General features: G+C 33.2%; 1 protein-coding gene across 1 annotated transcript; it reads left to right on the top strand.

Annotated features, from left to right (window-relative positions):
- The first annotated feature begins 100 nt into the window (after positions 1-100).
- LOC138335519 (hexokinase type 2-like) lies at positions 101-26,091 on the top strand. Its single transcript, XM_069284651.1, has 11 exons — positions 101-259; positions 3,888-4,050; positions 4,401-4,540; positions 5,099-5,314; positions 13,662-13,761; positions 16,189-16,268; positions 16,880-16,992; positions 17,549-17,707; positions 18,225-18,364; positions 18,691-18,827; positions 19,185-26,091. Exons 1-11 carry the CDS (start codon positions 221-223, stop codon positions 19,302-19,304), a joined length of 1,407 nt encoding a protein of 468 aa, XP_069140752.1. The 5' UTR covers positions 101-220; the 3' UTR covers positions 19,305-26,091.
- Positions 26,092-27,219: the final 1,128 nt, after the last annotated feature.

Below are 27,219 nucleotides of genomic sequence, written 5' to 3'. Positions count from 1 at the left end.
TTCTAGAACCTACAAATGTAATGCGTCGATAAGAATACATTTAGTAGCGTCTGCAATGACTACATTGGCAGAGAGCCGCCGATGCTGACGTCACAGTCTCATAAATGTGCCTAAACTAGGTCACTTGCGTATAAGATATCTGCGCTGGTCCGTCAGTGGACGAGTTGAAATAGGAATATACACTGATAATTTATTTGTGACGGATACTTATATTTATAACATGCCTTCAACTCCAGAGAAGTTGACAAAATATGAAAAGGTACGTATTATGTTATGAATATCTTTTGTTTTTAGTGTTGGTGTGTGTTGGGTCCTGAAACAAATCGTGTTGTCCGGGTTGCGTGGAGGGGGAGGGGTCGAAATGGGATCAATGTTTTGGAAGTTAACTTTAAATTTAAAGAGAATGTTATGTTTTTGTAAACAACAGGAACCTTCTTAGACTCAATATGTATATATATGTAACCAAATATTGGAAAATATGTTGTGGAAACCTGTGGTTTGCCCGATAAAAATGTAGGGCACCATGCATTCTTACAAGTTCGCATATTGTTTTCATTGTCATTTTACACAAATAGTGTTGTCAATACGCTTCTTTATTCTAGATGTAGGCCTAGACCTATTCAGTTAATACGTAGACATTGTACTTTTGTCGAATGTACATATTCACCAAGACTGTCTTATGAAACAGATAGCTTGAGTCTATTTATAGGTTCGGATCGGAGTCCATGTTTAACTGCTACCGGGTTTGTTTACGCGAAACTTCTAATGTTTGTGTGTAGAAAAACTAATTGTTAACATTTCAAATGAATCGAATGGACACATGAAAGTAAAAGTTAAGTTTTATTTTCTTATTCAAGCTATTCCTTAGGATAAAACATCGAGAAAATTACCACATTTTTCGTGTAAACAAAAGTGTCGTTCAGGACGGTTTCTGATTGGTCGAAAACGTGGAGTGTGGCCGACACACCTCTAAATAAATTACCCTTGCGAAAGGTCAAGGTCAGGTTATATGGCGGTTATGTGTACCAGAGGATCAATGCTCTTAGCCAAACAAACACATTTGTTTATTGTACTGTTGTTTTTGTCAAACATTAACATTTATCAATAAAAGCAATCCACATATAGAATCTATATTTTTGCAGCAAGAATGAATTATTAATAAAGTCTAGAATAATATTTTTTTTTTACTTTTAGGCCTACTTCTGTTTTTAACATTGGATGTGACATACATGTAGGTCACATAACATTTCAGACAAGTAGAAAAGAATTAAATTGTTTGATAAAATTGATTTAAACTTAAATTTGAATAAGCGCTCCAATACGAGAGTTTTGAGATCATGAAACGACGCGAGTATTTAGTACAATTTACCGTCGATTACTCACACTATCTAATGATTATGATGTCATCATTTGATGCAAGTTTTGTGATGTCATAATCACCGGAAGGTTGGACAAATCGAAGGTAAATTACCTATACTTTACACATGTCTTTTTGGGATCTTGAAACCCCCATATTTCACTTGTCTCTAACATTAAATGTAGACTGAACTTTTGCAAATTGATTTATGAAATTTTTCGTTTTCTAAACTAGTCTATTATTTTCAGCGCTGCCATATAATTTTTCAACTTTTAAGCGCGCACCCTGTGCACTTATTGGGACGAATACGGTAAAATTTCAATGAGCATTATTATGTACAATGTATTTAATTGGATAGAAATAATCAATTTTTACAGATAAAATTATTTATCGATGGTTTTTCAGCAGAATTATTTATCAAGGGTTTTTCTTGCTGACTTGACATTACTTTTAAATGTTGTTCTTTCTTCAAACTCCAAACAAATGAGTATTTTAACTCACTCACCCCTGAAAAAGGCTGGAACAGTTCATTATGAATTTTCAAGGATGAATGAGTTAAGATCAATTAATATTGTCTAGTAACTGTAGACTTATAAAAATTTCAATTACACTAGTGTCTTGGGACTAAGTGGTTAATGTGTCTGTGTCCTGAAACGTAAAAACTACTTATAAGGCCTTCACCTCTGGGTAGCGAGTTCGAAACCAATATTGGGCAATTGCCAGGTTAGTAAATTTGTCTAGCACTGGGTCAGTCATTTTACATCATTTTGGGAAGAAAATTTGCAAATTGGGAAGGAATTTTCCAGGAGTAACCTATTTTTTGGGAACTGGCATTAATTTGAAATAATTTCCATTGGGAAAGAGGCCAATTTTTGATCCCAAAAAGCAATTAGATAACAAGCCCTTGGTACTGATCGCTGGTTGATGGATTTCCTCCAGGTACTCCGACTTTTCCTCTACCCCTTAAACCCGACATGCCCTTACAATGACTTGGCTGTTAGGATATATAAAACAAAAAATAAATATTGGCATGATTTCATTGATTAAATAGTATTATAAAAATTTATTTATTATTGCAATTATCGTTAACTTACAGGTGACTTATAATTTACGATTAGAAAAATAGGTTCCAAATGACGGAAATTTTCTATGGGGAAAGGGATATAAATATAAATATATTCCAGTATATACATATATATTATTCCAACCCCAAACCCATATGTATAAGTAAAAAAACGGGAGAAGATGGATTATAAGTTTACAACTTGTATCTTATCCCTTTGTGTAAATAAAATATGTTTAAATCAAATCAAATCAAATAAAAAATCACTACCCCTTCTTCAAACTCCATAACAATTAAAACCCTGTAGCTAATAACTTGTTTATACCATATGGCACATACAGTTGTGGAAAATATCTCTCTCATAACACGTGCAGCCTATGTCACATGCATGTAATGCAGGTCTACATTTTACTGTATTGATGTCGTCCTCCTATTTATCACTCCAAAGGTTAGGGGTCAACTCCCCGATCACGTGGGTTTTCTCCGGGCACTCCGTTTTCCTCCCACACTAAGATCCCTCCGCGCTTACACCCGGGCCATCGAGAGTGATTTGCATCAGTTGTATAACTTGTTTCATAATCGATGTAAAATAAATAAAGTTAATATTTTTTATATCACTCCATACAGTTTTATTTTTGTTTGCTATCATTCATTGCCTATTGCACCCGATAAATACTATCCGGGTAGTTACAAGATTGATATAAAAAATATAGTGGAAAATATGGAGCTTCAATTCAATTCATTTTATTCTGTGGACCTTGCAGTTCATATGTGAAAATTTCAACAGGTGATATACGAAATTTCTATATAATATTACAAAAGAAATGGAGAATGATTCATACTAATGATGTGTCATACCATAGATTTTCAGACAAAAAGCTCTCAACTTTTTAACTTTTCTGACTTTTTTCTTTTTTAATAAAAGCAAAATGAATAAATTTACCAGTATTTTGTAATTCTTGAATGTTGTTAGCACTTAGAAATTTCATTAATTTAAAAAAAAAAATTGTCTTTTGTAATAATATTTCTTAATATACGTTTGGCTTAAAAGTCCTTTACATTTCTTGAGCAGAAATGGAAAGTTACAATGTACCTGGTAATAATGATGAATTTTGTATCTTTTTACTAATGCATGTTTTAATATGACAAATTACAGCCAAGGTTCAACTGACCACAGGTCAAGGTGTTTCTGATTTTCTTATTTCTTTATTAATATTATGTACATTTACCATACTCGCCGTAATTAGCACCCAGGGCGCTTTAATTTACAAATTATAATGAAGGGGCACACTTATAATAGGGAACGTAAGTTGTGGACGAAAACCTCTAAAAATGTCAGTCATAATTAAAATCTTTCCATACTCCTGGCACATATTATGGGGAGGGGCGCTAATTACCCGGTACATTGAATAAGGTATATATATATATATATATATTATGATTATTTTCCTTTAATTTTTCTTTCAGATTGAGAATTACGTTAGGGGGTTCAAGCTCTCCTCCCTTACCTATAAAAGAGCTATGCATCTTTTACATGATGAAATGAATTATGGCCTTCAAAAATCGTCCAATGGATTCGCGGACATCAAAATGTTTCCGACATTTGTGCGTGCTCTTCCAGATGGATCTGGTAAGAATAAAAATGTTTTTAGCACATGAGAATTTGTTCTTAATGGTAATTAATTGATTATGAAATGCACAGAACCTTTATTTTTTGTAGGTTAAAATTTTCACGATTACGACCAAAACAATGAAAATCAAATTGGGAATGTCATTAAAGATTTCCTTACTATTTCATCCCTGTAGACTCATTTAAACACTTCTTATTCAAAGGCTGGACCAGTTCATTATGAATTTTCAGGGGTGAATAACTTAAAAACATAGAGTAATTTCTTTATGTAAATATCTGTATGTAGTATCATGTTTTTAAGAAAGGCTGAATTTAAAAGTTAAACCTTTTTTTTAAATTTCTTTTAACAGAAAAGGGAAAGTTTCTAGCCCTTGATTTGGGTGGAACGAACTTCCGTGTATTGATGGTGAAGTTAGATGGTAAAGATGTCGACATTCAGAGCAAGACGTACCTGATCCCGCAAAGGATAATGCTCGGTACTGGTACACAGGTACGTACAGGTAACACAGAGGAAAACTCGTTAACTTCAGGATATTACATCATAAAAAATGTGCATACAAATTCAAGCTTAATTTAGTATAAATAAAGTTTAAGTATGACATATTACATCAAATCAACATTTATCAGTTTCTAACATAGAGAGTTTCATTTTCAAATTTGTCTTCATACTGTAAAAAAAAAAACCCACAGATCATATGAATGTGATAAGACTGACAACTGATAATATAAGTGGTTCCTCAAGAAGACAGGAGTGTTAGTGAGAGTTTAGATAAACATCATGATTAACAGTCACGCTTTTGGGAACTTGTTTATTCCATAACTTTAATTCTATATTTATACCATTGTAATCAGTTGATCACCACAAATTGCATCATTTTATCTTTCCGCCATGAAATATAGTACCCTAATAGAGAGTCAATATTAACAAACAACTTCAATATGCAATTTAAAAGAAAATACTCAATAAAAAGTTGTCCCAGTCCAAATTTGAAGCCAACAGGTACTTTGAACAGTCCTATTTATAGATATTTTGCGTTTATTCTTTCAGTTGTTTGATCACATCGCAGACTGTATTGGACGGTTTGTGAATGACCATGACTTACAAGGGGAACAACTCCCCCTGGGATTTACTTTCTCGTTTCCATGTAAACAAGAGGGCCTCGCAACTGCCCGTCTGTCAAAGTGGACGAAAGGTTTCCGTTGTGAAGGGGTCGTTAATGAGGACATCTGTCGGTTATTACATGACGCTCTGAAACGAAGAACAGTGAGTAAAATCTACCAATGTCACAAAAATTCCGTATTCGACCCGATAAGTGCCGAGGGTGTTACAAAATTGAAAAAAAAAAAATGCGAAAAGGTGCTAATTAGATGAAATAATTGTACATTTTTACAATTTTGTGTAGTTTTGGTCTTTTATTTATGCCTGGGCATGAAAATAAGGCCTCAAAAAAGGAGAGGGGTGCTAGGGACATGAGCGCTGATTGGGTCAAATACAGTACTATAAATGTACTTTTTTTAGTGCTGTCAAGTTTAATGCAAATAACAAAATCTGTAAATTGTGATTTATTTGCGTATATAGTAATCCGATATAAATTCAGTGATTCAATATCCGAAAAATCCTTTTACAAAATGTAATGTAGTACAAAAAATGTACATAAATTTGCGCTTCAAAAACACTCCAAAAAAAAAAGAAAAAACATAAAAATAAAAATTAAAATAAGCTTGTTTACTGTAACAAAAAAAATCTCCATTTGGGAAGCGATTTTGACTTCCTGTAGACTACTGATGCTCCCTACATTTATAGTATGTTAATTGACGTGGGGCCGGTAAACCAGTTTGCCTGGCACCTGTCCTCTGGGGGTTCCTTTTACAAACCCAAATTTGGGGATATTAATTGTTTGCCAGGGTTTGAGACGGGACTCTTGGTATAATATTCTGATAAAATAAAAACTAAGAATGAGGTGCTACATTAGGTGCAATCATCTTGTAGTCTGTCATGCATGTTTTGTTCCATTTAGTGAACTCATTCTAAATCTTCACACCTAGAACATTTCGCTAAATGGACTATATATGGGCCTGTAGCATGATTGGATGTAGGGCTATTAACTTTGTTCATATGAATGACCTTGACCTTCAATCAAGGTCAATAAACTGTTAACGTTGCATTCTGCACAAATGAGAAGTTACCATGCAATAATGTACATTTGAACAAAAATCCTGTATTTATACACATGTTTACTCTTTGTTATTATAATTTTGATATTTGTTTTGACATATACAATTTACAGTTGCAAATTTGAATGGAAAACAACATTCAGTGCCTCTGTTCATTATTAATTTATCCGTGGTCAATCATTTAAAAATCTACATGGGGGTGATAAGGTGCTGTAGATCTGGCGCTAATTTTTTTAAACAAACTAAGTGAAATACTGACTTAATTCAAAAATGTTGTGCTTAAGTTACAAAGGATGTGACTTAAGTTTTGAATTACTAAGTCTTTGATGAATTAAGGCAACAAATTAAGTCCTAGTCATATTTTTACTTAAACATGAGGTCTTGCAGTTCAGTATCTCTCAAACGTTAACTCATTCACCCCTGAAGACATATTTAGACTCTTCTATATCAAACACTAGACCAGTCCATTATGAAATTCAGGGGTGAATTTATTATTCAAAAATTCTTAATAGATATGTAGAGGATCTCATACTCAGCTTCAAATCATTCACCCCTGTAGACACATTTAGACTCTTCTTAATCAAACACTAGACCAGTCCAATTTGAAATTTCAGGGGTGAATGAGTTTAATTGAAAGTCCATTTTAGATATAAAGATGAACTACATGTAATACATATGTACTTTCAAACTTTGAACTCTCCTTAAGACACATTTAGACTCTTCTAAATCAAAGACTAGACCAGTCCAATATGAAACTTCAGGGGTGATTGAGTTAATCACAGAATTGTGCATTGCCATTTGCCAAATACCAACGACTATTCTCAACTATTCTCTGTGTACATGTCTTTTCCCTTGTAGTCCAAGACATGTGCAGTGCAGTTGTTAAATAACATAAACTGCATGTATGTTTGTCTGTGTAACCATGGCGATGATTAATTCATAGTGACAAGCATGGCCTCCTATTGTGTAGGCTAGCTAATGGTACAGAAAGGTTTCGGAATGTTGTGTTTTTCTATGGATGTACCTCTCCTAACAACACTGCTAACACTACTACACTGTTGAACTGCAGTTGCTATAATTATGTGAAAAAGATGGTTGCCACTACTTTATTTAATATCACTTAGGTATTATAAGCATTCTCTGACTATTCTATTGTGGTTAGATTGCATTGATGGTTTATTATCGAGACCTCTGAACACTAGCCTGATACTCTTTGGTCTGGGTCAACAATGATCACAAATTCAATGGTCATCAATGATCACTGATTCAATGGTCATCAGTGATCACCGATTCAATGGTCAGCAATGATCAACCAATTCAATGATCACCAGTTTACAATTCAATGGTCACCTATATGATCACCAATTCAATGATCACAAACGATCACAAATTCAATGATCACAAATGATCACCAATTCAATGGTCATCAATGATCACCAATTCAATGGTCACCAATGATCACCAATTCAATGATCACCAATTTACAATTCAACGGTCACCTATATGATCACCAATTCAATGATCATCTATTCTTTGGTCACCAATGATCTCACCAATTCAATGATCACCAATTCTATGGTCACCAATGATCACCAATTCAATGATAACCAATGCAATGGTCACCAATGATCACCAATTCAACAGTCACCTATATGATCACCAATTCAATGATCACCAATTCAATGATCACCAATTCAATGGTCACAAATGATCACCAATTCAAAGATCAATTCACTCCAATTATGCTACATACATCTCCTCTTTCTCCAAGTCTTCACCTTGAAATACATACGAAACCCTATATATGATTACTTTGGTATTTAGATGGACATCAACTTTGTAACAGGAGAATAGAAAATTAATGAAGCAACCAGACCTGGGTTTGAACAATGGTCCTCCGAACACTAGGCGAATCCCCTGAACGATTTAGCTAGCTGGTCCTCCGAACACTAGGCGAATCCCCTGAACGATTTAGCTAGCTGGTCATTGATTCCTTACAATTCTAAATAACTTTTATGTGTTTGTATACAAAAAAATTACTCTTGTCTTTGAATTTTGATCTCAAAAAAAAAAAAAAAAAAAAAATGATTAGTTTTACATTTGTTGACATTTGCCATGAGATATGAATTATTGATTTCTACAAAAGGATTTGATACTTGACCATGCTAGCTATATATAACATACCCCCTTAAATTGTCTGCAGATTTATTGATCCCGCTGATATGTGTTCAGGTTTTTAAACACAATGCTGAACATCTGGTGACAAGTAAGGCTTCATAACAGATTAAACCATCCTCATCCAGGCCAAACAAATCTAATGTGTGGTTTAAGGTACAGTAACACACAGGATTTTTATCAACATTTTATTGACAGATAGAAGGGTTAACTCGTCAAATAGGAGTAATATAGGTCTGAAAGCTGGTTTTTCATAAAATATTTGCAGGGGGAATATTTAGGGTAAGGGAAAAGTCAACTTACATCGCAAGGGAGTAGAGAAGGGAATTGTTGGGATAGGGTACATAGGAATATTTAAGGGTAGGGAAAAGTCCACTAATACATGCCATGGTAAGGAAACTGAGAAACAAATTAAAATTGAACTGTTGGTCTATCCTTGCTGACATATACTGTAGGGAAACTGAAACAAATATTGCCTTTGTGGAACAATATTGTAAATATATTCTGGCTCTTACACCAGAAACAAATATTTCACTGGTGAAGAAGCCTCATTTGCAATATTGTAAATATCTATATTTATCGTGTGATTACAGTTTAGGACACCAGAAACAAATACTTATTTGGTCTAGCCCCTTGATATTTCTTTTGTGTAGAATTGTTAACAACACTGTCAATTGTGACATATTTAATGGCTCTAGTATTACTCAGGACACTAGAAACAAATACTTATTTGGTATAGTCCCTTAAATATTTCTTTGGTGTAGCATAATTAACAATACTGTCAATTGCGATGTATTTAATGGCTTTAGTCTTACTCAGAACACCAGAAACAAATAATCATTTGGTCTAGTCCCTTGATTGGAGATTTCATTGGTGTAGCCTCATAATAACTATGCTAGTTTTCCTTAGGACACCCAAAACAAATACTCCTTTGGTCTAACCAACTCAACTGACATTGAGGTACTTACAGCTTATGCAAGATAGTTATATTTAATGGCTGATGTAGTCATACACAGGACACCAGACACAAATAATTCTTTGGTATATAGTCTCTTGGGATGTCATTAACAATATTGTTAATATACTTAATGACTATATTCTTATTCAGGATACAAGAAACATAAAATCATTTGGTCTTGTCCCTTGAGAGCCTCTTTAACTATGTTAGCGGTTTTTCTTAGGACACCAGAAATAAATATTGCTTTGGTCTAGCCTAGCTGACATTGACCTACTTCTTACCATTTCAGACAACTTATGCAAGAAAGTTTTAAATATAGAGCTAACCTGTCCACATAGCCATGGAGATTGTATATATATATATATATATATACACAAACCATATTTTTTTTGCATTCTGTATTTAAGCCAGGCTATCTTTCATCCCCATGCTGCATGCAACTAAGATATATAGGGAATGTGAAACTCTGGGAATGTCATAAATGACACAAGAGTTTTATCATTTCTGTAGGTGCATGTAACCTTATTATTAATTTAGATATTTTATTGTACCTAGTTATAATAAGATATCAAAGATATTATGTTAAAATACAAAAAAAATTGAATATTATGCTAATACTTGATATAAGAAATCCTTTAAAGATGCTCCACCGCTGACAAATGGTATTTTTTCACTATCAAAAACAGGAGCAGACGATTTCAGTATTTTTCTTCAGTTACAAAAGTTAATTACTTTACACCATTACCGCCATTGAAAAGTTTGAGCTTACAATTTCATTTCAAGATAAAAACATGAAGAATAATTAATTGCATCCCGAAAAAATTCCTGGCACTATGTTCTATATGGAATGAAGTTCTGACTGTGCATGCACCAAAAGCAAAATAAATCATTTAATTTTTTTTGGTTTTGTTAATGAGACATATACATACACGATTTAACACCAATTATTGTTCAAATGATGAATATCATTTATCCTCGCGGCGGTGGAGCATCTTTAACACAAAATAATATGAAATAATTTATCTTGCTTGTGGTGAATCAATGCACAATCAGTACTGCACTCCACATAGGGCATTGTGTCATTACTTTTTTGGGACGCAATTATTTTTAATGTTTTTATCTGGAAGTAAAATTAGAAGCTCAAACTTTTCAATAGTGGTAATGGTAAAAAGTAAATCACTTGCTGAAAATAAATACTTATTCATTGGTCCTGTTTTTGATGGAGAGTAATTTTTGCCATCAATGTAGCACCTTTAAATAATTTAAATGGTATGATACTACAGTACAGTGTTTTAGTTTTGTAAAGATTTGGGTTACACATGTTGGCCTACTGTTGGTAGCTAGACATTTGAGTGACACTAGGTCATTTGGCTGAAGGACGCCTTATAGACACTCTGTATATATGTAATACCAGAACAATGCCATTGAAATGTATACAGCTGTGTTATGTAGGTTATGCTAACCCTACCTTTAGAGCATGTAAAGGTGTATTATATACACAACTGTATGGAAATCGTTCGTGGATTAGTCTTAATTTTTTTTTGAAAACACCCACACAACTCAATTTATAAAAGATGATTAATAACTAATACAGAGTGTTGATGACTCCCGACTTATTTCTCCATTTTGTGGTATAATATTTTATACCTGGCTTATCACTCCATTTTGTGGTATTATGATTTATATCTGGGATTTTGATGTTATTCCATAACTTATACTCGACTTATTTCTCCATTTTGTGGTATTATAATTTATATCTGTGATTTTGATGTTATTTCATAACTTATACTCGACTTATTACTACATTTTGTAATATCATAATTTATATCTGACTTATTTTCCTTTTTTGTGGTAACATAATAAAATTTATATTTGGCTTATTACTCCATTTTATGATATTATAATTTATACTCGACTTATTTCTCCATTTTGTGGTATCAAAATTTATACCTGACTTATTTCCCCATTTTGTGATATCATAATTTATACTCGACTTATTTCTCCATTTTGTGGTATCAAAATTTATACCTGACTTATTTCTCCATTTTGTGGTATCATAATTTATACCCCACTAACAAGTTTTTCAAGAGAGTTTCAATTCACAACGCATGATGTTCTTTGTAATCTATCTATAAGACAGTTCATTTCAAGTTATTTAAAAAAGAAATAAGATCAAAGAAAAATAAATAGATAAACTAGTAATATAAACAATTAAGGACCTTTGATTTTAGTCCCGTTATGTGAGATCTGAAATACTAACTTCAGCCTTCACCTTCTGTTAATACTAAAGTACCTTTTTACTGGAGGTTAATATAATGCCAAATTGACTTGATCTAAGATCGGTCATTGATTATGTAAATCGGACTTTGAAATTGTTCTTTGGCCAGCGTAATTGAATGGTATCGATCGAATGTTTTTTAAAATAGTGTATAATAAACTTTTTGCATTATTTAGTGAGAATACTTTAGTTGAAACCAGGAGCTGAAGGTCATTCATTGTAACCCAGAGGTGAAGGTCATTCATTGTAACCCAGAGGTGAAGGTCATTCATTGTAACCCAGATGTGAAGGTCGTAACCCCCTAAATGATATCTTCATATTTTAATCCAGAGGTCAAAGCCATGACTCCTCAAAAGGGGTCTTATTGAACCTGTAACCTTGAACTGAAAAAGCTAGCTTTATAGGCTTCCAACATTGAATCCAGAGGTGGAGGGTTGGTTAAGTTTCTCAAGCAATTTATTACGTACAATAGGGTTGATAAAACAGCCCTGATATATTGTACAGGTACACGGCACACTGTATTATATAACAATATGTCTGATCCATGCGACACTCCTCGAGGAAAGTCAAAGTCCAATGTAGATATAAAAATCTCAATGACAAGGTAAATATACCACGTAAAAACTATAGTGTGTGTACATAAACTAGTTCAGTGATAGACGCACTGTGCTGGTTAACGGACTCCCAAACACAACATATGTATTTATGCACTGGCAGTGGATATTTGATAAGCAGCTACTTCTGAATGTCGAAAACGGTCATTCCCAGTAATGGAGTACAGACAGATGAGCCTTGTCGCCATGGCAACCGATCATCTCTTTAGTATCAAATGATTAATACATAATATATATCTACTAATCAATTATCATTTAACCTTTTGTCCATGGACGCCCACTGAGAACCAGATATGTCAGCTATTTCTAAACAGCTGACGTTTACACAGATTTTTTTTTCTTGTAAAACAACCACAGGAAATTGTCAACCATAACATTCTCAATTTAAAATCCAATTGTCCTTGTTGATAGGGCTGAAGTGCTAGGACAAAGGGGCTTAATTTGAGTAAAATTATTTAAAAAAAATCTTCTCAAGAATATTTAATATCTTCTTAATTTTAAGCTGAACTTTTTTTTCTGCCTGATAAAATAACTGTATATTATCATAAATCACTTCAGTTTGGTGAGATATAACATCGCGATAGAGCTCACAACCCGAATTTAAATATTACATGAGAAATTCTATACAACGTATTAAGAAAAAATAAATATACTAGTCCATGATCTAGACTGGCCACTAGTCTCTAGAATATTACAATAATCACTAAAATTTGACTTGCTAATATTTGTCTGCAACCTGTGTGGTTCTAATAGTTTCACTCTAGGGTGAAATAGTGTAGTATTAGAACTCTATCTGTTGTGAAAATCTTGTCAACAAATTTGGATCTGGTGGCCAGTCTACCCTTGATCACGATCTTATACATTCGATAATACCTGTTATATTGAAATTAATGATGATGCGAAATATAGCATATACATATATATAAGGTTATTGAGCATTTTATCCAGAAAGAGGCTGTTTACAATATGTCATAAATTTGATTCTTCATTTTGGGCCTTTTTTTTTAATACATATTTAACTTTCAAATTAAACTTTCAAATGTCTTTTGTTTGTTTTGGGTCATTTTGGGCTATATTAAATATATTATTATATATAATTTGATACATTATTATCGTATATTAAGGACTTTCAAACGATGTTCAGTTAAATGCTTATAAATGTATTTTCTGTATACTGTAAATCATCTTATTTTTGTGTGCGATTTAATTTTGCATATTTCATGAGTGATTGGATTATGTGGAAATAATTCGCCATGAACAAGTTTCAACTGTATAAACAATATAACTTTTAAACTGTAATTAAATCACTGTGAAAAGGACATTAGACTTGAAAAGGTGAAATTCATTTGTCATGAAAATAAGTTGTTTTCAGTATTGTTCCGTATTTTATCCCATTATATCTCTTTTTCAGAATACAGTAATTGAGATCGTGGCCGTGGTGAATGACGCCGTCGGTACTTTGATGTCTACAGCACACAGTGACAGACAGTGTGAAATCGGACTTATCCTTGGTAATTATTGTTTTCATTTATGCATTGATGTCACTATTTTTAAATTTCATCAGGTTATGAAAGAAATTTGTTTGCAAAGTGTCTGAATTCGCGTTGCGGATTCTCACAAAAGTTCGCAAAGAAAATTTTTCTCTTGACATCTTCATAATCATTTGTAGTTTATTGTAAAACAGTACATGACTGTTCCCCAAGAGGTAGGTAAACATTGTGGTCAAAGCTGAGCTCATCCACCCCCAGAGACAAATTTAAACTCTTCTAATACAAAGACTGGAATAGTTCATTATGAAGCTTCAGGGATGAATGAGTTTATGTTGTAATTGGTGTATTTTGTTTGTGTTAAGTCAAAATAAGATTAAAATGTAAATATGCAGAATCTTAGTGCGAAAATGTAAATTAGATTTTGTATCATACGACAAAAACTCAATAGATAGTGTCGTGTTTAAACAGACAACATGAATTAAATTGAAGAAGCCACGTAAGTAATTTATGACTCCCATACCTCTTAACATACTGACTCTTGATCCGACGGTAATATTATATACTGTTAACACAAAAAAAAAACAATCTTTAGATCTCTGTATAAATTTCTTCAGTTTGTGATTAAAGTACTTCTCTGAAAGACAGTTGGGTACTAATACACCAAGATACTACCCCGGTATTGATTTACGACATCTTGTTTATCAAGAAATCTGAAGTTGTTCATTCATGTGTAAAATCTGCTTTTGTAAAAGTGTCCTAAATTTTATCCCTGACTACCAAGGTGAAGGTCATTTTGGATATGTAGATAGATTTAACTGTAGGGATTTGGCATGTTCAAGGTCTCAACGTCATCGGAGACAATCCAGTCGTTTTGTGATGTTTCAATAGCTTTCATGTCGAACAATATGGCTGCCTGTAAGTTTATTGTACAGTATGTACAGTACTGTATTCAATCTATTAAATGCCCCTTGTTTCTAAGTGTCCTAGGGTTTAAAGTAAAACACAGCAAAGTTTATAATTAAATCAATATTCAATTTTGAAGTAGGATAAATAAATAATACCTATCACAATTCATAAACTGTATAGCTGGTTATTTTCGTGGGTTAAGATTTTCACGGTTTGAACAAAAATTGAGAAAATTCAATTATAAAAGTTTTAAATTTTAGGAATCTTGCTAAACATGTAAAAATAAGTCACAAAGCTTGCTAATTCTTGCTCTCTTAGTTCTTTCCTTGTCTAAAATGCATACAAGGTGTGAAACATTCATTTGCATGGATTCTCATTAATTTATCAGAAATAGAGAGAAGAATGCTTAGGAGCACAAATAGGACCTGAGAAATGAGTGTTTATTGGAGCAATTAAGGCTCATAGGTCAACTCATTCATCCCTGTAGACACATATAAACTCTTCTGATTCTAGGACTGGAACAGTTCATTATGAAATTTAAGGGGTGAGCTTTGGGACTTTCAGTAGAAACTGCTGAATTCTGTACAATTTTATATTGCTTTACACTTTTTGTACTGGAAACAGTGAAATACTGTGTAAAAAATATAAGGTTTTGAATTTCGAGTATGAATCATTGTTCAAGTCAGTGCTCCATTGTCCCCTCCTCCTTTTCATTCAAATTGTTCGTGTTCTGAGCATGTTATAGAATTTTATACATGAACACAATATGATACCTGAAAGTTATAGGGATAAGAGAAGATAATTCCGGTTATCAGCTTTGTGAGGGGGTGACTTGGGCGGAAGCTAGATAATCAATGATAAAAGGTAGTTATACAGGAAATTACTAGACACTAGACCCATATAATGAAATAACAGATAACGTATTTGACCTAATAAGCGCTCATGTCCCTATAAGCGCTCCTCTCCCTTTTTGAGGCCTTGATTTCAATTGCCCAGGCATAAATTAAGACCAAAACTACACAAAAATGTATAGATTTGGAATACAATTTTGTTCTATTAGCACCTTTTCATTCTTTTCAATTTGTATACGCCCTGGGCTCTTGTTGGGTCGAATACGGTATACATATTGAGTCAGTAATATACAGTACATTTACCGTATTTGCCATAATTAGCACCAAGGATGGTGAATTAGTCAATATTTTAGTTATCTGTTTCATAATTAAGTTACGTAGATCTATACATTTATGCCCTCATTTACTTCACGGTTAATGTAACAGAATTAGCCTCACTGAATTTCCCTTCAAAATATTGTAGGAAAGGTGTCAGTTATTAGGGAAAAAATTGTAAGTTGTGCATGAAAAAAATAATTATGTACGATTCCATTGGCTTTATTTTTCCAAATCAATACATTGATGTCAGGATAATGTCAGGTTTTCATGCCAATATCTTTTTTTTTTTCGTTATGGTATGAAAATATAGAATTGACCAATCAGAAGGCAGATTAAAAATTAATTATTCAATTATGAACTATTGTTTTTATAGGGACAGGATGTAATGCTTGCTACATGGAGCAGCTGGAGAATGTGGAATTATGGGAAGGCGATAACTGTCACCCACAACAGGTAAATATTGACCACCTGCTTAACAAAGACCACTTTCTCAGCATTCCAAAATAATCTATTTCAAAACAATTTTGGCCTGAGTATCCAGGGTTGGATATAGCTTTAGTGATAGTAACCCCTTGAGTATTGAGGATTACTGGTAAGCCCATTTGTATTTAGACTAGAAAGGTTTATGTCTTTGACCAAAGAACGTAACGCTTGCATGTGATGGTCAATATTTTGAAGTATTGATCCCTTGTTCTGTAGGTCTAGAAATCTTAATTTAAAAACATGAACAGTCAATGTAAAAACCTGCAATAAAGGACATCTGTCTATGATGGACAGATTATTCTACCTCATTTGGTGCAATTTACAACATAATTGACCCCTGTATAAAGGACACCTGTCTATAAAAGCCTTTTTGCTATGTAGTTTGGAGACTTTATAGACAGGTTTGACTGTACTCATTTTTGCTGTAATTCCCATTCAACGTGTGTAACCTTACCGATTATCTTTTAACTCATTCACCCCTGAAGATACATTTGAACACTTCTGATTCAATGACTGGAACAGTTCATTATAAATTTCAGGGGTGAATTATTTAATTTGATGCTTAACAAAATCTTTAACAGGTGATTATCAACACTGAGTGGGGAGCGTTCGGTGACAATGGCTGCCTGGATTTTATACGTACAGAGTATGATAGAGAGCTCGACAACTTCTCGATCAACCCGGGCAAACAGATGTGAGTCACTTATATTAAACACATACCATACACTGTAATCAAATGTCTTGGGGATAAAGAACTGAACTTATTTATTATATGTGCTTACAGCAGAAATGCGAACTCCTGTATTACCTGCCAGTTATGATATACTTTATATCAGGTTAATTTTGCGGGTTGATATTTTGGAGTTTAATTGCAAAAAATTAGAATTGGATGAATGATATGTAAACATTATACCCCTTTGTTTCAATAAGATTAAGATTTTTCGAAACAGCTTAAATTCAGTTATCTTGTTTTTAGTCCAACTCACGAAAATTTTGACCTGCAAAAAATTATCCGGTACATTTGTTACTAAAAATAGATTAACCCGTTTCAAACTTAAATTTTGTTTTAAATTACTCAAATTTGCATTAGTATATGGCAAGATAAATAATGCTTACCAGGCAAAACTTGATGCTATATTTAATAAACAAATTAAGAAACAAAATGGCATGACTATTACGCCGAAATACACCCTGTTTCTAATTCAGAGTAGTGATGTACATTAAATTATAACCTTTTCCTTCGTTTTCAGTATGGAGAAAATGATCTCGGGGATGTACATGGGAGAGATTGTCCGTCTTACGTTGGAGAGACTCACAATGGAGGGTCTCATCTTTACAAGTATCGATCGGGAGTGTGAGCTGTTTGTTCGAGGTCGTTTCTACACGAAATATGTATCAGAAATTGAGAGGTATGTTGTTCCCCATATCTGTTACACTGCCGTGGTCAATTAGGACATTTGGTCAAATACTGAACTCATTCACCCCTGAAATTTCATAATGGACTGGTCTATTCTTTGATTTAGAAGAGTTTAAATGTGTCTTCAGGGGTGATTATGTTAAGTGATTTATGTAATTTATAAGTGTACATTAACTAAATAATAATATAATCCACTCCTGAAATTTCATAATGGACTGGTCTTGTCTTTCATTTAGAAGAGTCTAAATGTGTCGTCAGGGGTGATTGAAATAATGATAAAGACACTTGGGAAAATTGGTGAAGTAACATAAATTATACAGTTAAACTAAAATATCTAAACACATGACTCCAATAAGACACTATTTAATTCAAAGAATTTTATTGGACCCAAGTAAACTTTTGATTTAAGATTCAAGTACACTAAACTCCAATATTGGAATAAACAATTCAATAACTTATTCTGGGTTTTAATGTAGAAACTATGTAATGTATGATGTTTATTTTTACAGTGATCATGATGAGTTTTTCGGTAATACAAAACAAGTCCTTGATGAATTAGGGATTGAGAATTACACAACAGAGGACTGTAAGATTGCCAAGTATATCTGTACATTGGTGTCGGCTCGGGCAGCTTTCCTCGCCTCAGCAGGTAAGAGATCTGCATATATTAGATTTTAATTTCTATAAACATACATATTTTAGCACTTTTCACAGCGTCTTTGAAGTGCTTAGTAATTGATTGCGCTAGATTTTGTGAAAAAAATATTTCCGATATAGTACTACTGAATTGTGTTTATTTGCGATAAAATTTAACTACGCCAAAAATTGTACATTTACAGTACACCAAAGCAACACAGTCTTTTTCTAGCTTCATGCTAGAGGGAATTTAACTCCGTCAGTATAATGATGGACCAGTTAGAAAAAAAGTCATTGATTAGATTAAATTTGACTTGTGATCAATTTCTTTTTACGCAGGGCTGGCCACATTGATTAACAAGCTCAATAAACCCGAGATGACGATCGCAGTCGACGGGTCACTCTACAGATTTCACCCTCGATTTCACAACCTGATGTGTTTGAAAATCCAGGAACTAGTTAAACCTGGATTAAAGGTACATATGTATACTTTTCAGTGTTTTGTTCTCTGTCAAAATGTTAGCCCTAATACCCTTAAAGATACACTTGGACTGTAATTCTTCAATTAATTCATAGGTTTACATTCAGGCATGGATCTATCTCTTTCAGTGATTGTTTAGGTACATTAGGACCAATTAAAGTCCCATTCTCTTAGAGAAAAGTATGATGAAAATAATTTCCTAAATGAAGGAAAATATGTTTAAATATGTGCTCCTGAAATTATTGAATAAGAAAATCACCGCGTTTAATGCTTAAGATGCGGCAGAGCACTACATGTACAAATAAGTTTTGTTTAGTTTTGTTACAATCTTTATATTTCCTGTTCTTTTCAGTTCAAACTGATGCTGTCCCATGATGGTAGTGGTAAAGGTGCTGCCTTGGTGGCAGCGGTGGCGATGCGACTTCGCGATCAGGAAATTCAGGAAGAGAAGGAGGGCGTGGCCTGTGTATGACAGACATCCAATGAACTTCCTCTATAACAGCATTTATCGTGTGAGTGACATGTGAATGTGAAAGTTCTAGAATCCGCTCTGTGGTTCAAAGTTCATAGTTTAGAGGTCACTCAAGGCTACTGCTGCCCGTCATTCAGCCACACAGAAACCCGCTATCTTGGTATGATGAAAGACTGTCTAATTTTCAGACAGAAAAATCATCGACCCATGTTGGTATCATCTGTTCGACTCCTCATCTAATACAGAGGAGTTAACTTACATACTATATATGTAAAAATACTTGTGAGCACAAAAATTAGCGGCATCGCCAAATATCGTGCTACAATGTTGAAGAAAAGAGTGCAATTGTAATCCATCGAGAGGCTTTTCCTATAAACAAAGACTAAAATAAGATTACTAGTTATTAGATAAATGTATGCAGTTCTGTTTCTGGCATGTAACTTGACATTTGACTATTGAACTTCCTTTGTTCAAAATGTACATTTGTCTGAAAACAAGAAATTGAGGAAAATTTAGCATGCTTTTTCAACATCATTGATGGTGTAAGCCTTAATATTACAAACTCAGAAAACGAATACATGAACAAGAATAATTATAAATCATGCAAACTAAGATGACAAATGTGGAATTAACCTAAGTCAGTTTGAATAAAATGCTGCACAAAGTAATTGTAATTGCAGAGAAACTCGTAGGACATTATATCAATTTTAAATCACCAAAACGACATGAGTAAAGTACAATAAATGTCAATAATCAAAAAGGCCATTCAACCTTCAGGTGATTGTGGAGTCACAAAAATCAGGTAAAAATATGATATCACAATCATAGGAAGGTCGGACTTATCGACGCTAAATCATATTTTACCCATGTCATTTTATTAATTTGAATATTGAACATTGAATTAATTTTCGATGTTGGAGGGTATATAAGTTTCTTTAATGCCAGTTTCATTGTGTGAATCATAGAAGTTGATTTACTTTAATTTATTGGTATAAACACTGTAATTAGTATGGAATGAAATGAATTTGTATAACTGGAGAGAAACATTATGACTGAAAATGTAAAACATACAATCAAACCTGTCTATAAAGACCACACAAAGAAAAAAGGTGTCTTTATACTCGGGTCAAATTGTGTAAAAATTGATCATTGAAACCCTGAGAATAGTGATTTATTAAACAGGTGGTCTTTATAAGAGGTGATTGTTAATGTAGGTTTGACTGTAAGAAATTTAATTATTGTTTTTGAAACATATTTAAACTAGAAACTGACATTCAAGATGTTAAAGATGATTTAAAGGCAGATTAACTGTTTAAGTAACTTAACTCATTCACCCCTGAAATTTCATGATGGACTGGTCCAATCTTTGATTTAGAAGAGTCTAAATGTGTCTTCAGGGGTGAATGAGTTAACATCAGTCAAAGCAAATGGATCTTTTCCTCAATTATAGTATTTCTTTAAAAATGGAGTACATGTGTTCTTTAAGTGAGGTAGAACAGGTGTTTAAAATTTGATAATTTGAGAAAATTTAGTAATTTTATGATATACGATGGATAATTGTCATTAAAGAAATGGCAAAACAATTAAAACGTTCTCAAAATAAACTACATGTATGGTATTTTCCGGAGTATAAGTCGCGACTTTTCCCCTGGAAATCGGGAGTGCGACCTATACACCAGTGCGACTTAAACGTGGACGAAAACCAAAATCAGACAATGTTTTGACATTTTTATGTTGTGATTCACATGTGAAAATCCAGAATCGAATTATGTATATTATTTTTACTAGAGGAAAAGTTTTGATTGTTATGCCATTTGTTTATACCTGAATATCATAAAATCTATAGGCATTAAAATTTCATCATTTTCCTGTGAAATTTAATGAAACAGCAATTACAATTACTTTTATAAAGCAACTTATATTTGCTGCGAATTAAGTTTGGATTTTCATGCCTTTTTGAAAAACTGAAACTTTACGAGAGAAATGATTAGAATGAGAGTGAGTGTGATGTTTAGATGTTCTGATATCCTTCCAAAACACGGGCTGAATGTAAAGTAAGATTTGTCAGGAAATATTTTACCATAAGGGAGGACCATTCTTTTATCAACAGAAAAGATGGCTATACCCATAAAACATGTTATGTCTGTTCCAATTTGTTTTTGATTTGATAATAATTTTGATTCACCATGTGGAGCAACCAATCACATAAGTAGGATTTGGGTGATGAATTATTCATATGCAAATTAGGCCTATGTTCCTAGGGATAAGTAAATATGCAATTTTCACCTTGGACTGAAGATAGGATGTTCCTTGAGGTAAAATATTTCATTTCAAATCTGAGGAATATGCCAAATTCCTGTGCTAGAATGTAGAGGAATATATGGAATTCCTGTGTTACAATGCAAGACTTAAGTGGAATGATGTTATATTGATTAAAATTAACGGAGATTATTTTCAAGGTGCCCATGTGATAAAAGTGCTGTTTTAAGCCGTTTCATGGCTAGATTATTTTGTTGCAAGCTTTTTGTGGTCGAAACAAAAGCTGTTTTGTTACTGTTGATGATGAAATGTACATAGTTGTAAAGATGTGTGAAGCCTTTGCTTTGCTATGTAAATATCAGCATTGTTACATTATTATGTATATATAAAGACTGTTACTGTACATAGACTTCTAGTATATATATATATCTACTCAGTATTACATTTGTACTGGTGTTGCCCTCCTTATTTAAACTAAATTTGAATTTATTACGATTATTTTAAAACATGACTCTTAAGGTTGTTGCTGTGGTATGTAACTTATTCACCCCTGAAGACACAGGTGAACTCACCTGATTCAGAGGCTGGAAGAGTTCATTATGAATATTCAGGGATGCATAAGTTAAAGCATCCTTCTATTCTTCCACTGGTGTTCTACCTGTGGGTTGTGAATTCGAAACCAGACTCAAAATGTAGTTGAGCAAGATTTTTTTCTCAAGTACTCGGATGTTCTTCCATTTCCAAAAACCTGGCACATCGTAAACGACCTTGACTAAATAAAATAGGATATAAAACAAAAATGATTTAAATCAGAGTATTCCACAGCACTTATTCAATGCAATAAAAAAACCATTTTCAATGATCAGTGTTGATCAATACTAAGCTGCCTGGTCATTTGTCTGATGAGAGTAATAGTATACGCAATTCGTCATCGAATATAACACAAGAAATGTTCATAAGGTGTATACCATGTTACAAATATCCTTACATCATCCATTCTTTCCAACATAAAGAACATGTTTAGAAGTTGTTCCTAATATGTTTGAGTTTAGTTTTAATGGGATTTGTTTACAAGCAATTTTATGTCCTTCAATTTGGTTTTTATAACCTTCCATTTACCTTTCCATATAAAAAAGGCTATCAGGAAACAGGTAATATCATGTCTTCTTGTTTACGCATCTTCGGGAGAACCACGGTTGACTGCACTATGCTACACTTGTGATAAATATAGCGTTGTGTAATCAAGCGTGACTTTCAAACGATGATGTTGACAGAAACTTCTGGATATCTATGGGCAATATAACATATTCTTATTAATTCATGGTTCTCTCTTTTGAAAGATATATTGGACTCACTCACCCCCGAACTTAAGTAATGGACTGGCCTAGTCTTTGATTTCGAAGAGCTTTAATACGTCATGAGGGGTGGATGAGTTAAATTTTACAATTTACGGGTAAAATTTCTAAATCTAATTTAATTTTAGTAATAGACTGAGAACTGAATCCAAAGGAAGCAATGAAAAATTATTTTGGAACAGGTTTTTTTTGCCAGGTTTTCTTGGATTTTTGCAGCGGCATAAATTAGTGATTAATTATGTAACTTTATAAAGATTACTAGTTGATGATATATATAGGGCATTCTTTGTTATTCATTATGTCTTAGAACATAACATTTTACTTTCAAAAATAATTCCCAATTTTTAAGCTTTTTTGACCTCTACTAATAGGATGATTATGAGGCAAAATACAGTTTTGGCCAGATTGATTGTATTCTATCAAATTGCTTCAGAGTTATCTTCAACCCATGCTTGTCATAAATTTGTGAGAATAGTTTATTTCTCATACATTCACATATTTCTCGCATATTCATGACATTACTCATCTTCCTATAGAAGCTTGTTTTCCTCATTTTGTCATGAATTTGCTAGAGAAAATTGTGTTTCCCACAAATTTACGGCATGTTTTTCACACCTTCATGACACATGTACTACTGTCATACTGAGATAAAAATAACAGCAAGTGCGTACACTTAGAATAGGATAACTTTTGACATTGAAGGTAATTTCCCTGAAGGCGAGAGGAGAGATTTTACTATAGTTCCTGTGGCTCTTTTCTATAAAGATTTTATGACAATCCTTTGTAAATAGTAAACAAAATATCCATGCTTACCCACAGGGACCTGGCACGAAGTTTTAACCAACAGTATATATATTTGTATATTATACTGTAATACACACAATTGGTGCCAAGTCCGTTTGTGCTAACCAATATCCTATTAGAAAGGCTTTGACAAACCTCTACCTTCATCAGTTATTTACCTAGATTCTTTTTGATGATCCAAATTATGATGGTTTCACATAGCATCTTATTTTTCTGGTGGGGGACGGTTGGTAGTTGTGAAACGAACCATGATTGACCTTTTCAATATTGAAGATTAGAAATTAGCGATATGTTATTTTGGTTCAGAATGAAGGCTTCGGATATCTGAACGTACAAATACTATACTCTGTGATGATACTCAAAAACAATTGTGTTTGAATCCTTTTCAAGGAAAGGTATAATAGTATTGTTTCTTCTTCTTTAATTAGAAATCTACATTTGACTTGGAATGTGAAATCTATTTTGTTTTACATGATATTTATACAGGTCATCTTGTTTAATCCATAAAGTTTATTTACTGGTAAGATATATTTGTGTAAATATTACTAGTTAAAATACATATTATTGAATAAAAACAATATTATTGAATAAAAACGATAGTAAAACATATTAATAATTTGATGAATTCAGGATACATGTAAAAATGTAAAGGAAAGCTAACTAGCGAAAACGCGCGAGAATACATGCGTATTGTAAAACAAGTAGTTTTCGCGTTTTAATGTTTCTCGTCTTCGTGAATTTCATTATAAGATCTCTCCCGCGAATTTACGCGAAAATTTGTATTCCGCGAAAAGATTGTGGTTTACAGTATTTGAGCAAATGTAAAAAGGAGTTGAATATTTATTAGCGTTACGATTTCAGAAAGAAAATGCTCAATTGATATATACTGGTAGATTTCACAGTTTATTCTAATTTAGTCTTTCTGATACGGAGTTGAATCTCGTAAATCTAGTGTAGTTTAACTTGCAGCCATGAATGGTTTACATGCGTGAAAGGTATTACATCGGCGGCTGTATTCCATATCGCATCCTTAAAGAATATATCAGTAGGATACAAATCGCATGAAGCAGTAAATGTCGGGCAAAGATGTTAACAATCTGGACAAAATATTATCATATTTTCCTACCGATCTGCCCCTTTGTCTAGACACAAAATAAATAAAACTACATTTTAAAGAATATATAGCAAATTTTAAAGTTCTTTCTTTCAAAAATGTTGAAGAGAATATTTTCAGATAGCTTGACAGCAATTATGCACTGAAAATCTGTATTATGGATTTTCCTCTTTGTCACTTCGTTGACAGATGTATGATTTGTTAATTGAGAAAAAATGCAGACGACAGTAAAACAGTAGAACAGTATGGTAAATTTAACAGTAATACAAATAGTAGCAGACGACAATCGTTTGACCTTGACCTGAGATAAGTAAACCTCCAGGCCTGTGAAGTATCAATGAATAGTTTTATTTGGTTCTCGTTGAAGTTATGTTAACCACTTGTGACTTGATGTGATGTTTACATTGTACTGTATGTCACTCAGACTATACTTATGTGAAGGTCGCCGAAGATAAAGGCATGGTTCGACTCTCAAAGGTCAAGCTTTTGTATAAGTGCAGTTGTATGGGGTGATATAACCTGATATTACTTTATATCGGGACACTACTAAAATATTGCTCAAATATTAGAATATCTACTCCAACAAGATATGTATATATGTGTATACACTATATATAGTAGCAATGGATTAAAGCTTTTGTTACTTAAGATAGACATGTATTACATATTGAGTGTAAATAACAATTTAATGTACATCATAGGATTAAATCAAACATTATTTAACATACCAAGTTCAAAGTTCGTGTGTCAGGGTTCATTAACGTTCTTCTGTGAATACAGTCTTTGCTTTAAATTATCCATCGGAAATCATTATCATGATCCAGGATAACCCCTCAAAATTATTAGCCTGAAGTCACATTTGAACTCTTTTAATTAAAAAAAAACTGGAACAATTCATTAAGAATTTTCATTGGTGAATGAGTCAATGTAATGCTTTTTGCTGGAGAGTTTCAAAGTCAAGGAAATGTGACATTGATTTGAACTTAGACAATTTATTATAAAGAAGTATATTTTGTTAGTATGGTTTGAGTAAAACAAAATGGAATTCTAACCGCAGGATCATCTCTGATATATTATATCGTGGTTGGATATACTGATAACAGAAATCAATGGTTTGAGCGATATAATTCATAATCAGGTGTAATTTTAAAATATCTGATTTTTCAGGTCTTCTGTTCTACCCGGTCCTAATGTCATCTTCCTGTGTCAACTCTTGTTTGAATTAACATGAAATAAAATGTCAGAAATACTGTAATTGCCATCTTTTTCTTCTTTTTATCGTGTTCATGACATCTAATGACTCATAGTGCTCCATTGGTCATCATTCTTAGTGCGCCGAGTGTCGACTGTAAACTTGTCAAACGACTCCTTCTCAATACCTGGAAGGTCCAGGGTACTGGTATTGGGCATGTGGCTAGTTGGGATCAAGAGTTATCAGTTTTGTTCAAATAAGCTCTTCAAAAGACTTCTATTCAATACCTGGAAGATCCAGGGTACTGAAATTGGGAATGTAGCTTTCTGGGATCAAGAGTTATCAGTTTTGTTCAAATAAGCTTTTCAAAAGACTTCTTCTCAATACCTGGATGACCAAGAGCACTGATATTAGGCATGTGGCTTGCTGGGATAAAGAGTTATCAGTTTTGTTCAAATAAGCTCTTCAAAAGACTTTTATTCAATACCTAGAAGGCCCAGAGCACTGATATTGGGCATGTAGCTTGTTGGGATAAAGAGTTATCAGTTTTGTTCAACTAAGCTTTTCAAAAGACTTCTTCTCAATATCTGGATGTGCCAGAGCACTGATATTGGGCATGTGGCTTGCTGGGATAAAGAGTTATCCGTTTTGTTCCAATTAATTGCATTGACCTTCGTTTAAAGTAACAGGTGTCAAACAAGCTGAATATAAAAGACTTATTATCAATAACTACTACAATTATTGAGCTCGTTGTAGCATACATGGGACATGGGAGAAGAACTTTAGATTGACATTCAATCAAGGATTAGTCAAACCGTAGGACAAATATGAAATAAAGATTGGGTAGACAGGAGATAAAGATTGCTCCGACAGTAGGGTAGACAGGAGATAAAGATTGCTCCGACAGTAGGGTAGACAGGAGATAAAGATTGCTCCAACAGAAGATAAAGATTGCTCTGACAGTAAGACAGAAAGAAGTTAAATATTGGTCAGAGAGGAGATAAAGAATGGTACTATATATGCTTTCGATGTACTCTACAAATCGACTTTCAATTCTCCCTATCATAAAGCACACTTCCAAAGACATGCAAGCAATCACGAAACATATTCCATTGTAGGATGGTCTTTCTTTGAATACCATAGGCGTTACTAGAAGAAATGTAGATCTATATTAGACCTATGTGGTCCTAA

Source organism: Argopecten irradians, chromosome 11 (genome assembly GCF_041381155.1).
Source record: "Argopecten irradians isolate NY chromosome 11, Ai_NY, whole genome shotgun sequence".
In the NCBI taxonomy this organism is placed as follows: Eukaryota; Metazoa; Mollusca; class Bivalvia; order Pectinida; family Pectinidae; genus Argopecten; species Argopecten irradians.
This window is presented reverse-complemented; position numbering and strand designations above follow the sequence as displayed.